This window comes from Megascapheus bottae, chromosome 31 (assembly GCF_031878675.1).
Source record: "Megascapheus bottae isolate mThoBot1 chromosome 31, mThoBot2.hap1, whole genome shotgun sequence".
NCBI classification, from domain to species: domain Eukaryota; kingdom Metazoa; phylum Chordata; class Mammalia; order Rodentia; family Geomyidae; genus Megascapheus; species Megascapheus bottae.
Genome location: NC_143539.1, coordinates 10951721 through 10966083, shown reverse-complemented (window position 1 = coordinate 10966083; position 14363 = coordinate 10951721). Strand labels below are relative to the sequence as shown.

Here is a 14363-nt window from a genome sequence, read left to right as displayed (position 1 = left end):
AGCTGACTCTTCCAACATGTCGTGGGTCATCAGATCTGAAGACCCAGGGAGTTTTGCTGGGCTTGAGCCCTTCAGGAAGCAGCGGGCTGGCTGGCAATGACACTGCCCCTGTCTCTCACAGCTGTGGTCAAAGGACACAAGTAACAAAGGTCCAGCGGCCCAAAATATCTGTCAGAGGTTTCTGGCTGAGGATTCTCCAGGAAGCCAAAGCTGCAGGAGGTGAGCCTGGGCTAGCAGGACCTTGGGTTCTGCATCTTTTTGTCCATTCACTTATACACAGTGGGACAGGTGACAGTAATGTCTTCTTCCAACTCTGATGCCACCACCTCGCACATGCTCATGACCTATCTCCACTGCCTTCAGGGGGCATCTGGGGTCTTCTGTCACCTATGTGAGTGATAGAGGATGAAGATGGAAAATGGCTTGTTCTGGATGTTTCTAAAGGACAGGGGCATTTGGCTTTGAAATCCTTTATTTTCAGAAGAGGTGGCCGTGATAGCCTTGGGGCCAGCAGTTATTCTAAGAGGAGATCCACAGAGCAGTCTTGGGTTGTGTCTCAGGACTTTAGTCTCTTCACCTCTTTCTCACCAAAGTGTGTGTGCACAGGTGTGTGCATGCATGCTAGTCCTGGAGCTTGAACTCAGGGCCTTGGTGCTGTCCTTGCACTTTTTTTTTGTCAGTTGTGGAGCTTGAACTCTGAGCCTGGGCACTGTCCCTGAGCTCTTCAGTTCAAAGCTACCACCCTACCCCTTGAGCCCTAGTGCCATTTCCAGTTTTCTTGTGATTAACTGGAGTTGAGTCTCACTCTCTTTAGTACCCAGGCTGGCTTTGAACCTCGATCCTCCTATCTCAGCCTCCTGAGTAGCTAGGATTACAGGCGTAAGCCACTGCATCTAGCCCTGAACTTCTTTATTATTCAAGGTTAGTTAGCACTCTGCTATTTGAGTCACAGCTTCCACCTTTGTCTTTTGTGCTGATTCACTGGAGATGAGAGTCTCCTGGTCTTTCCCGCCAAGGCTGGCTTTGAACTGAGAACCTTAGATCTCACCCTCCTGAGTAGCTAGGATGACAGGTATAAGCCACCAGCCCCTTGTCACACAAAATGTGACAAGGCTATATCCAGGACTCCATATGGTAAACCAGCCCCACCCAGCCCAGCTCATCCTGGGAGGCAGTGAAGGCTTTGGCTCCATATCATCCATCAGGGGGAAGTTTGCAGCTTGGACCCGGCTATCCAACTTGACTTTCCTGATGACACAATCACCATACCGCTCACTTTGATTTGAATATCATATTTCCGTGACTATCTTCAGCAAGGATTTAACTATTGCTGGCCCTGTCTCAAAGCATTGTCTACACATCAGTCAAAACAGAAGAGGTCAGCCACGTTCCCGCTCTGGCCTATCTTTTAATCATCTGGCAAATAAACCATGCACTATTCTGCCCACCTTGATACTGTTTGTGATGTAATTTATTTGGATGCCCAAATGTCACCAGCATTGATTGTAAGAGATTTTCTTTCTTTCTTTCTATTTTTTTTTAAATGTACTTGCTCAGCATAGCAAGCTCTAGGCCAAAATGTAAGCATGAAATTTCTGGTTTATTTTTGTAATAATGTTTACAGCTGTTTAATGACCCTGAAAAGGTTCACTAGTCTGGTGTTCCGTATTTCAGTACAGGAGTCTATTATGTTCATAACAACCTTCGTTAAAACTGTACGAGCTACAACAATCGAGGGGGGGGGGAAGGTATTTAATAAGAAGCTATTGTAAGTCTAGCTCACCTGAAGTGAGAGAAAGTGAGTGGGTTCCAGGAGAGAGCCGAGGGTCACTTCAGCATTGGAAAAGGGTAGAGGAGGAAAGTCTGCCTCCCATCAGAGCTGATGAGATGCTGAGCTGATCTGGAGGACATTCTCGTGCTTTGAACAGCCTCCCGTCTCTTCCATTACTTGTTGTGTAACTGACACGCCCCTGACATTAGAGCAACACAAATGTGCAACTAGCCTCAGGATGTGTGAACAGCACCTTACCCTCGTTCATAAAAAAAAGAGAACAATGTTAGGCTCGGGTGGCTCAAGTTTACCATCCTCACTACTCAGGAGGCTGAGATCTGAGGATCACAGTTCAAGGCCACCCTAGGTAGGAAAGTCCGAGAGACTCTTATCTCCAGTTAAACCATACGGCAGGCAGATGTGACGCAAGAGTGACAGCCTTGAGTGATAAAAGGTAAGGGACAGTGCCAAGGCCCTGAGTTCAACAGTACCCACAAAGACAGAGACAGAGACAGCGAGGAAGAGAGAGAATATTTCGTTTATTTAGTTCTGCTTGGCTAGACGATATCTGATTTTCAAAAGATCTTGTTGAGATTTCTATTTTGAAAGTCATTTTATTCCTCAACAATTGGTTTTCATAGAATTACACTAGAACTCCTTCATGCAACTTACTGGCAAGATCTATATATTTCTTTATTTTTATTGGTGGGGGATGCTGTTCATGAGATGACCTTTTTTTTGTAGTTTTTTTCTTCTGCTAGCAAAACTGGAACTGTGTTTTTGTGTAAAATGCATTTAGATTCCTAGCTGCTTGCCAATTCTGGTGTCCTGATAGTTTTAAATTTCATTTGGAGTGAAAGATACAATTAGGATCTCTTCTTGGAAGAGTGAAGTGAGAACTTCTGTCATCGATATCACAGGAAATAATCTTGAAGGCAGGAATGCAAAACTCAAAATAACCATTAGCATCATCAAAGGCAGCTGAATGGCTCCAGGTACCTACAGCAAAGGAAATGAAGAAACAGAACATGTTCTGAGAAGCTGGGCATCCAGTGACAGGCCTCATAGGCTGAAAATATTGTCATAAATTGCCAGCTCTCAAGGAGAAAGCCTCTGACCTACAGAAGTTTCCATTTGAAGGCCCTCTTCATATTCAGGGGCAGATTCTGCATTCCGGTTTGACTGTTGTGTTCAGTCTCAACTGTACAATCCAACAGGACAACAGCTCAGAGGTAGGGCGGAGTACTGTTCTGTCCTTAGATTGCAACAGCCTTTCTCTGTCTAGTCCCAGAGAACACTGGCCTGTCTTTGCCACATGTGATAAATTATGGCACCCATTGGTTCCTTCCTGAAATCCATAGGGGCTGACTTGATTCTCTTCTGTGCATCTTTGGGGCTAGGTCTAATAAGTGTAAGGCCAAGAATAACTCAGTCCTGCTAGTAGTTTTGCCATTTTTGTGCTGGTCCTGGGGCTTGAACTCACGGTCTGGGCACTGTACCTGAGCTTGTGTGCTCAAGGCTAGCACTCTACCACTTGAGCCAAAGCTCCACTTCTGGCTTTTTGAAGGTTAGTTGGAGATTAGAGTCTCACTGATACTCCTGCCTGGGCTGGCTTTGAACTGTGATCCTCCAGGTCTCAGCCTCTTGAGTAGCTAGGATTATAGGTGTGAGCCACCCAAGTTTAACCAAAGCCAGTTTGGTGGCCAAATAAGTATTCCATTGTTTTCCTTAAGTATACATTTAGATACTCTCTATGAAAGTTCTAAAGAAGGCTGATTCACACCTGTCATGCTAGTTACTCAGGAAACTGAGATCTGAGGGCAGAGAGTCAAAGGTAACCCAGGCAAGAAAGTCCATGAGACTCTTATTTCCAATCAACCACCCCCAAACCAGAAGTCAAGCTGTGGCTCAAGCAGTCTTGAACAAAAGAAAGCTCAGGGACAGTGTTCAGCCCCTGAGTTTAAGCCCCAGGACTGGTACAAAAAAAAAACAAAAACAAAAACAAAATAAATGCACGTTATCTAGTATGCAGCTGTATAAAGTTTCAGAGAGTCATCCATTGGAGAATTCTCCCCCTACTCCTTTCAAAATGTTATGGGGATTGAACTCAGGGTCTCAGTGCTATCTTTTAGTTTTTTGTAAATATGATTTTATTGTTATTGTTAACATATCTCTTCCCCCCCCACACACACACACTCTACAACTTGAGCCAAACTTTGCTTCTGGCTTTTCTGATAGTTAATTTGAGATCAGAGTCTTATGGATTTTTCTGCAGAACTGCAATCCTTAAATCTCAGTCCCTCAGTAGTTAGGATTACGTAAGTGAACTACAGGCCCCTTACTCCTTCTCTGTGCTTCATACACACATACTTGACATTCATGCTTGCACACACACACACACACAGCTGCAGCACTTGCTCCTTTCTCTAACTTTGGATCCAGCCTCTTGGAGACTTTTCACAGCTTTCTCCTAATGGCCTCTTGGCCCAGAAGCTTTTGAATGGTATGCACAAGGTCCCTGGCAAATATTTACTGAATGACTGAGGTAAGGACCAAATGAATTCTGGATGGGTGATGTGTGGAGAAATTGGGGCTGGCCCAGGTTTTGTGAGTCCCAGACTGGGCCCGTGGCCAGCTGCGTCCTGCCTCGGCTGTGTTGGCCCAGAGACAGAGCACCAATTACCCCACACTCTTTCCAAGAATGCACACTCCCTCTTCTCGTTCTGAGTCTAGCAGCGGGTGGCGGAAAGGACTGACTCCACACAGTAGCCTTGGTTGCACCTGCTGGTGGAATCTCAGAGGATTTGTAGCTGCCTGGGAGACTCTGCCCTGCCTTAATGGAGGAATTCTCTGGTCAGACTGAGGGGCCATCATCTCAAAAGCATTTCCTGATGAGCACTTTTGTTTGTTGGTTCGTTCCACTCCTAGGACTCAGATTTAGGGACCTGGGCACTATCCCTTAGTTTTTGTTATTGTTGTTGTTGGTCATAGGGTTTGAACTCGAGGCCTGAGCACTGTCTCTGATCTCTTTTTTGCTCAAGGCTAGCATCCACCACTTTGAGCCATAGCTCCACTTCTGATTTTCTGGTAGTTAATTGGAGATCAGAGTCTTGTGGACTTTCCTGCCCAGGCTGGCTTTGAACAGCCACCCTCAGATCTCAGCCTCCTGAGTAGCTAGGATTAGAGGCATGAACCCTCAGCATCTGGCTGCCCCTTAGCTTCTTACTCAAGGCTTTACTACTTGAGCCATACATGCTCTTCCAGCTTTTTGCTGGTTCATTGGAGATAAATCTCATAGTCTTTCCTGCTCCAGGCTGATTTTGAACCATGATCCTCAGATCTCAGCTTTCTAGGATGACAGGCATGAGCTATCATCACCCAGCTTCCTTGCAGCTTTGATAAACCTAATTGTAGATGTTTTGTGGTTCATGCAAAAGGTTGGGTTGAATCCCCGTGAGGTTGAGGTGAGAGCTGGGCTTTTTCTTCTTTTATTTTTGTCAGTTGTGGGGCTTGAACTCTGGGCCTGGGTGCTGTCCCTGAGCACTTCAGCTCAAGGCTAGCACTCTACTCTTTGAGCCATAGCACCACTTCCAGTTTTCTGGTAGTCAGTTGGAGATGAGATAAGAGTCTAATGGACTTCAGTGCTTGGGCTGGCTTTAAACCCCGATCCTCAGATCTCAGCCTCCTGACTAGCTAGGATTGCAGGCATGAGTTGTGCTTCCTGTAAAAGAAAGGCTGTGCTTTTAGGATCTGTGCAGAGATCTTTCCATTCTCTCAGGATGTGGTGAGCCAGCTCTGCTACAAGCACAGGACATTTTTGCTGCCTGAGCAGACATGGCCTCTGTCCTTCTGGCAAAGAAGCACATCCATAAATAGGAACAATGACACAGTACCCTCATGGCAAGGGCTAAGAAAATCAGATGAGGAAGTATGACCAAGTTCAACCAGGTATACTGCTGCCCTGAGCTCAGGCCCGATTATAAAACAGAGGAAAACTTAGGGCAAAGTGTGGTGATGCACACCCGTAATCTGAGAGGCCGTCGCAGGTAGATTATGGTTTGAGATCAATCCTGGGCAAAAGCATGAGACCCTATTTGAAAACTAAACTCAAGCCCACCGAGTGAGCAATGTACCTCACATGGTAAAGCTTAATCATGGCAAGGCCCTGAGTTCAAATCCCAGTACTAGCACCAAATAAAGAGAGAGAGACAGAATTTTAGAAACACATTCCAGAACATTCTTTACTTCCATGCTAGGATATGGTCAATGGCATGTAAAAGACAGTTGCTTAAAGGGATTTTACAAGGCTTTGTTTATATTTGAGAACAGCCATGTCTGATCATTGACTGGTGGAGCTGGAGAGTGCAGGTGGTGCATGTGCGTAGCCCTCCCATATGTGGTGGTAGGAGGGGTGTGGGGTTTACCTTGGTGAAGCCTTTTCATTGGGGTTTGCAGTCTCTCTGCAGAGCATAGCCAGCCTTCCCCTCTCCTGCTGACCCAGAATTGTCTCAATGGAAAAGAACCCTTCCTCTCCTTTTTTTCCTTCCTTCTTGTTCTCCCTCCCTCCCTTCTTTCTCTCTTTCATTGGTACTAGGGCTTGAACTCAGACCTGGGGATATGTCCTTGAGCTTTTTCCCCCACTCAAGTGGCTCTATTACTTGAACCACAGGTCCACTTCCTGCTTTTGGCTCATTCATTAGACATAAAAATCTCACAGACTTTCCTGCCAGGGTCAATTCTGAATGGTGATTTTCAGATGTCAGCCTTCTAACTAGCTATAGGGTTCTCATCCATGAGCCACCACTACCTGATTTCAAAATGACCTTTACAAAAATAAATAAATAAAAAATTAGGCATAGACGGCCATCCTCAATGATAAAGAGAGATGGGAAACTGGAAGCCTCCTTTCATTGCACCTTTCTAGATACGTAGGTGACCCTGGATCGAGCTGTCTGTGTAAACGCTGCACCAGGGTCCTGATCTCCACTCTCTCTCAGGGAAATAAGTACCAGATCTTTTCCTTTTCCTTCCTTTTTTCATTTGCTCTTCTTGGGGCATTAACTCTGGGCCTGGGCAGTGACTTTGAGCTTTTGCAAGGCTATCACTCTACTCTCTGAGCCACAGTGCCACTTCTGGCACATTTTTGTGTATGTGGTATCAAGGAATCAAACCCAGGACTTTGTGCATGCCAGGCAAGTTTTCTACCACTAGACCACACTCCGGGCCCATCTTTCTCCTCCCCTTGCATGAGGAACCTGTGATCCCTCTCCTCTTGCCGAAGATGTGAGATGTCCTATTGAAGACCCTCAGGTCATGTCATGCACTGTCTACCAGGAGGCCTGACCAGCCCTAGGCCCTGTGTGGCTCACAGTTGAACTCTGTCCCCACAGGTCCCCAGGGGATAATTGCTAAGCCCTACTGCTCTGGCTGGACTTGAAAACCAGTCTGTGGACCACCTGGGTGGCTAACACATAAAAACAGATGGGCTATACAGAAGAGAGAGAGAAAAAGGAAAGCATAGAAAATGAGCTTGGAAGTTGAATTTCAGTGACTCTAACATTCTAGCTACTCAGGAGGCTGAGATCTGAGGATCAAGGTTCAAATTCAGCCAGAGAAGACAAATTCTCAAGAGTCTTCTCTCCAATCAATCACCTCCAAACCAGAAGGGAAGATGTGGCTCAAGTTGTAGAGCACCAGACTTGAACAAAAAGGAAAACCTTAAGGTGCAGCAGCCAGGCCCTGAGTTCAATCCCCAGTGCCAACACACACACACACACACACACACACACACACACACACACACACACACACACACACAGTGAACTTAGACTCCTTCAGGTGAAAGATAGATCTGGAAATAAGTAGGATTTCAGATATGGGTTTACTGCATTGCAAAGCAGGGTTCTTGGCAGGCTGTGGTGTGTTAGAGATCACGCCTTTTGACCCGCCTGGAAGCAGCTGGAGCTGGCTGTCCTGCTCTGGCTTTGGAGGGGGTACAGGGGCCTATTAGAGACAATTATGCAGTCTAGCATTGAGTGTTAGTGTTTAACAAACAGCTTTGAATTCTAATTTTCTGCAAAACACCTACTGCAGGTACAATTTGTACTCATTACTGTCTATTGAGAAAGTTATTAAAAATGCTCAAACTTCGTTGAGTCTCTGGATTTTAATTGGTTTTTATCTAGTTCTCGAAAAGATCTCTTCAAGCCCAATCAAAGTCTCTGCCTTGGATATCCGGCCAGTGGAAAAGATGTGGCAAAGGCACTCTACAGAGTTAAGTCTTTGCTTGGATTCGAACCATCTCAACCATCCAGGAAAATGACATCCAGAGATAATTCATCCTTCTTTGATGGACACAGTTACCAAATGACAAAATAATAGTGTTTCGTAACATAAGGGTTAAATCTTAATCTCTGAGGTTTGCAAAGCCGCCTCTCTCACAGTCTCCTTAAAATTTAATATACCTCGTTAATGCTTCCCTGCAAACACTGAAGGATTTTTATGATTATAATCATGTGTTACAGCACCTAGCACTGTTTCTAAGCAGAATACTAATCAGCTTAATGAGATATTACTGCACTTTTTGTTGACTAAAGCAAAATCCCTTTTATTGTTCTAAAGCTTGTCCTTTAAATATATATTTTTTACCCCCCAAACATTATCTTGTTTTATTATGTATTCGTAAATATCATGGCACTGGGTTTCTTTCTTTCTTCCCTTCTTCTTTTTTTTTTTGACCAGATCATAAAATAATCTCTTTCATCTTAGAATGGTTCATTGAATATAGTGACAAGAAGTAAAAAGTTTTATCTGGGTGAATTTCTGTGGCATGGCAGTGAAAACCCTTCTGCCTGAGAACAAACTTTAGACAGAACCAACAGGTGTAGTTGTACAGCATGGTAGAAGTAGGAAAAATTTTAACATGGAGACCTTTGATTCTTCATTAAGTGACCCTTGAATGTTTATTAGCTATTAAATGTGGTTAAAATTAATAATTTAAAGGTAAAGGTGAAATTGCAATTCGTCAATAGAAAATACATGTAAGGCAGACCTTGTCCCATGACAAAACTGGGAACCGGTAGGCTGTATTGCATAACTGACATTGAATAGTTATTAATTTTTTTTTCTGCTGGTCTTGGGGTCTGAACTCAGGGCTGGAGCACTGTCTTCTGAGCTTTTTCTGCTCAAGGCTGGTGTTCTATCACTTGAGCCAGAGCTCCACTTTCCAGCTTTACTTTATTTTGCTAGGTTAATTGGAGATAAGAATCTTACAAACTTGCCTACTTGGATCTGGCTTTGAACTGTGAATCCTCAGATCTCAGCCTGTGGAGTAAGCAAGATTCCAGGCCTGAGCCACCGGTGCCTGGCCAATAATTTGTTTTATGATATATATATATTTTTTGCCAGTCCGGGGCTTGAACTCAGGGCCTGAGCACTGTCCTTGGATTTTCTCAAGGCTAGAGCTCTACCATCTGAGTCACAGCACCACTTCTGGCTTTTTTTTTCTCTATGTATGTGGTACTGAGGAATCAGAACCCAGGTCTTGGTGCATGCTAGGCAAGCACTCTACCAATAGGCCAAACTCCCTGTCCAAGTTTTATGATCTTTTTGACTATCATTTAACCCCCCCCCACGATTATGCATAGATGAGGAATGAAAATTAAAATGCCAGTCCTCCCTCCCCCTTCCCCCCTCCCCCCCTCCCCAACACAGACGCGTGGCAATCCCTGGCATCCACCGACTTGTAAGCTCGTGTCTTCTTCTTTCTCTTCACCTGCAGGGATGGAAGAAGCCAGTCTGTGCCTTGGGGTCACCCCGGCAGCGCCCGAAACCGAAGCCCATTTGAACAGCCCGGTCCTTAACGGCCAGTATGCCATGACTCAGAAACTGCATCACATCACCTCCCAGCTGAGCCATGCCTTCTCCGAGCTGCACCCGCGGCCCAGCGCGGAGGACCAGGCCCCGGGGCCCTTGGAGGAGAAGAGCCACCTGCCCCTGAGCGCCGCTCAGCCCATGGGCAGCCAGATGGCCCTGCTGGCCAACCAGCTGGGCCGCGAGGTGGACAGCGGCCTCAACGGCAGGGTGGACCTGCAGCAGTTCCTCAACGGGCAGAACCTGGGCATCATGTCCCAGATGAGCGACATCGAGGACGACGCCCGCAAGAACCGCAAGTACCCCTGCCCGCTGTGCGGCAAGCGCTTCCGCTTCAACAGCATCCTCTCCCTGCACATGCGCACGCACACCGGCGAGAAGCCCTTCAAATGTCCCTACTGCGACCACCGGGCGGCCCAGAAGGGCAACCTCAAGATCCACCTGCGGACCCACAAGCTGGGCAACCTGGGCAAGGGGCGGGGGCGCGTGCGGGAGGAGAACCGGCTGCTGCACGAGCTGGAGGAGAGGGCCATCCTGCGGGACAAGCAGATGAAGGGCGGCCTGGCCCAGCCGCGCCCGGATCTCAAGCCCGCGCCCGGGGCGCACGCGCAGCCTCCCGCGCTGGCGGCCTGCGGCCTGGCTCCACCCAGCGTGCCGGACGCGGCGCACCCGGTGGTGGCGCCCTCGCCCAAGCCCGCCGGCGGCGGCCCTCCCGAGGACGCGGCGGCCCCGGCGGCCGGCTTCCGCTGCACCTTCTGCAAGGGCAAGTTCAAGAAGCGCGAGGAGCTGGACCGCCACATCCGCATCCTGCACAAACCCTACAAGTGCACGCTGTGCGACTTCGCCGCGTCGCAGGAGGAGGAGCTCATCAGCCACGTGGAGAAGGCGCACATCACCGCCGAGTCGGCCCAGGGCCAGGGCCCCGGGGGTGGTGGTGGCGGTGGCAGCGGCGGCCCCGGCGATCAGGCTGCCAACGAGTTCCGCTGCGAGGTGTGCGGCCAGGTGTTCAGCCAGGCCTGGTTCCTCAAGGGCCACATGCGCAAGCACAAGGACTCCTTCGAGCACTGCTGCCAGATCTGTGGCCGCCGCTTCAAGGAGCCCTGGTTCCTCAAGAACCACATGAAGGTGCACCTCAACAAGCTCTCCGTGAAGAACAAGGCGGCCGGCGAGCCCGAGGTGCCCGTGGGTCTGGCCGGCGTCGCCCCGGATACGCAGGCCAACCTGTACTCCCGGTACCTGTCGTGCCTGCAGGGCGGTGGGTTCCTGGCCCCGGACAAAGCCGGCCTGGGCGAGCCGGGCCAGTTCTACGGCAAGGGCGATCACCCCACCACGAAGGAGAAGGAAGTGCTGGGGAAGCTCCTGTCCCCCATCTCCAGCCTGGCCCACGCCGCCGGCGGGGTCCCCGAAGGGGACAAGCACGCCCTGCTGGGCTGCCTCAACCTCGTGCCACCCCTCAAGTCCAGCTGCATCGAGAGGTTGCAGGCGGCCGCCAAAGCCGCGGAGATGGACCCGGTGCACAGTTACCAGGCCTGGCAACTGATGGCCCGGGGCATGGCCGCCGAGCGGGGCTTCTTGTCCAAGGAGCCGCAGCTGTCGCGCCACCACGAAGACGCCCTGGCGAGCGCGGGCGTCGTGTTCGACAAGGAGAAGCGGGAGTACGTGTTGCTGGCAGCCGATGGCTCCAAGCAGAAAGTGCCCGCCGATCTGGTGGTCCACGGCGCCAAGGTGGGCCATCCTCGAGACCTGCCCGGCAAACTGGACCCTCTGGAAGGCGGCCGGGACTTCGTGGCGCACGGGTTGAACCAGACCCTCGACTATACCCTCCAGGGGGCCGGGAACATGAAGGAGAAGCCCACGGAATGCCCGGACTGCGGGCGCGTGTTCCGCACTTACCACCAGGTGGTTGTCCATTCCCGAGTCCACAAGCGAGATCGCAAGAGCGAGGACGACGGTGGTGGTGGTGGCGGTGGCGGTGGTGGTGGCGGCGGTGGCTTGCACGCGGCCGGCCTGGATGAGCGTCGAGGCTCCGGGAGTGACCAAGAGTCGCAGTCGGTGAGCCGATCCACCACGCCGGGCTCCTCCAATGTCACCGAGGAGAGTGGGGTCGGGGGAGGCCTCTCCCAGACGGGCAGTGCGCAGGAAGACAGCCCGCTGCCCTCCTCGCCCTCATCTTCAGGTAGGTGCAAAGTTCTGGGAGGAGCAGACAGAGGGAGGCGCGGGCCTCCCAGGCCCAGGCCTGTCTGGTTCTGTACTGCACCAAGGGCTGGGTTGCAAGGGGCATGGTTACCAGGATGATCCAGCTGACCTGTGTGTGTGTGTGTGTGTGTGTGTGTGTGTGTGTGTGTGAAGATGGCCAACCTTCAATAACCATAATCTCCATCATCTCATGCACCCCAGGAGCACCCTCTTTAGGAGGGACTTTGGAAGTTCACACCCTTGCCTCCACTCCCCCTCCCTTCCCTGTCTTCTTGGGGACCCCCCCCCCAGTCTTGCACTGGAGAGGTCCTTCATCTCCAAACCAAACCTCTCTTCTTAGTCTCCCTGATCCCCCACCCCCTGGCCCCCTCTCTGCTGTTCCACTGTTAGGAGATTCTAAATGGCTCTTAGGTACCCCTGACCTGACCTGCCCACATGTGACTTTCTTCACACCCTGTAGCCAAAGCACAGAGGAGGTTTGAAGTCCAGATGTGGTAACTGCATGTCTTTAAGTCGTACCGTATTACAAAGGGTGTGTGTGTGTGTGTGTGTGTGTGTGTGTGTGTGATGCAGCGTTACGGGTTCTAAAATAAATAGGAAAAGCAGGACAATCTGTCATCAAAATGTCTGTGAAATGCTGAAGCTTCCTGGCCCTGTTTGGGAGAGACAAAAATTGTGCACTCGCGCGCGCGCGCACACACACACACACACACACACACACACAAGACTAAGACAACAGAATTTAAATCACCACCTAACAGCAGGTAAAAGGTTGCCTTCATTCCTGAGTCTCCCCCCCTCCACCCCACCAAGTCCCTTTGCTAAATGGATAGCAAATTGAAAGTTATATCTCTAGCCCTTTTTAAAGAAAGGACTTTACTAATACTGTAATCATTCTACTGCCTAACAACAGAGGAAATCACGCCGTAACAAATACGCTGTTACTAATGGCAACATCGATTTCTGCAATCAGCCATTAAGTCTGGAAAATGAAAGACAGTTTGAGACACCTCGAGGCTCTGCATTGCCCACTGTGGCAGCACACTGAGGGTCATTTTTTTAAAAGTTTCTTTTTCCCCCTCCCCTTCTTGTCTTCATTTTTCCCCCCATTTTTTTCTTCCTCCTGTGTTCTCAGTTTCTATGAATATTTCAATCTGAGAGGTTAATTCATTGCCACGATTATTAAATAGATGCCACTTCTGTTTGGTGGTGAATTGTCACGATTCAGCCTCCTTAGGACAAAAATTAGCCTTTAAAAATTGTGTGTGTGTGTGTGTGTGTGTGTGTGTGTGTGTGTGTGTGTGGTATGGCTTATTACAAACCAGTGAAGAATAGTTAAGACATAAATCTGAGCTCCACATTGTAGAGATTACAATAGCACTTAGCGATACTGCTTAAATACCCATGAAACTTACTTGTCTACTTGTGGACTCCGACATTTGCTTGCGATTTATTACTGGGAAGACAGAAAAAAAAAGTCTAGAGCCAGGCATGGGAGAATCACCAAACAGGGGTACTTCATAGCACCGGATTCAGCTATGGGGGCAGAGTCTAATTTCCTATGCCAGAGCAACTAGTGACAGAGTTACTGCCTAGCATCCAGGACTTTCCCCCCCCCTTCCCTTTTTCCCTAGTTGGGGTGGGGAGGTCTCATCTGTTCTAGGATTGGTGACATTTCAGGGACAGAAAGCAGAGAGGGGACTGGCTCTTCTAAGTTTTTTTGACTGACATGGAGTTAACACGAACAGATTTCCCCCCCCTCCCAGACCTTACTAAAACAAGGAGGCCTGAATAGAATCATTCTGACACCAAATGTTCAGCTTCATTAATGTGTTTACCGTGATTTTCTCACCTTCTGGCCAACTGATAGCCTTGTACAATTCAGTTGCTTTCCTTACTGCTTTTCTGTCTTGAAATATCTTATTACAAAAAAAAAAAAAAAAAAAAAGAAACCCACCAAAATACCCAACTGGTGTCTCTGAAGTCAAAAAGAAAATTGTCCTTAAGTTTCTTCGTTTCTTCTTCTACCTCACTGGAGGAGTTGACAATTGATTTTGAATACTGATTTCTTTCATTTCAGTTGACTTCTTTGTATTGGTTTTTTCATATTCGAATTAGACTCCTTCATAATTATCTGACTTAAGGAGGAAAATGGATCATATAGCAATATCTAGTTCATATTTGTTTAGGGCATTCGGTTTTTCTTGAGCCTTAGAGTTCTCAAGTAAAAGTCTAGTTTTTTTTCCTCTTTTATTCTTTAACTAGCCTTACTTGTATAAAAAGTGTGATTAAAATAAGCATTTAAATAAAAATCTTGGCATAAGAGGTATTTTTTGTGATTACTTGTTAGAAAGAAGCCTGCAAGGTGAAGGAGATGGGGAGGATTTTTTTTTTAAGCCTTTAAGTAAAGAAAGAAGCACTTAGGTTTTACAAATTTCTCAGACTTCATAACAATGTCACAAAACTTAATTTGCATTACTCAATTCTTTTTTTTTTTTTTTTGGTTGTTGTTGTTGTTGGAAAC

General features: G+C 48.1%; 1 protein-coding gene across 3 annotated transcripts in view; it reads left to right on the top strand.

Annotated features, from left to right (window-relative positions):
* Znf536 (zinc finger protein 536) overlaps positions 1-14363 on the top strand; it is a 307321-nt gene that overhangs the window by 71676 nt on the left and 221282 nt on the right. For all 3 annotated transcript variants that reach the window (XM_090323078.1, XM_090323077.1, XM_090323079.1), the window contains exon 2: positions 9552-11819. In XM_090323078.1, coding sequence (XP_090179204.1) covers positions 9554-11819 — 2266 coding nt within the window. In that variant the 5' untranslated portion in view covers positions 9552-9553. The remainder of the gene's footprint in view (positions 1-9551; positions 11820-14363) is intronic.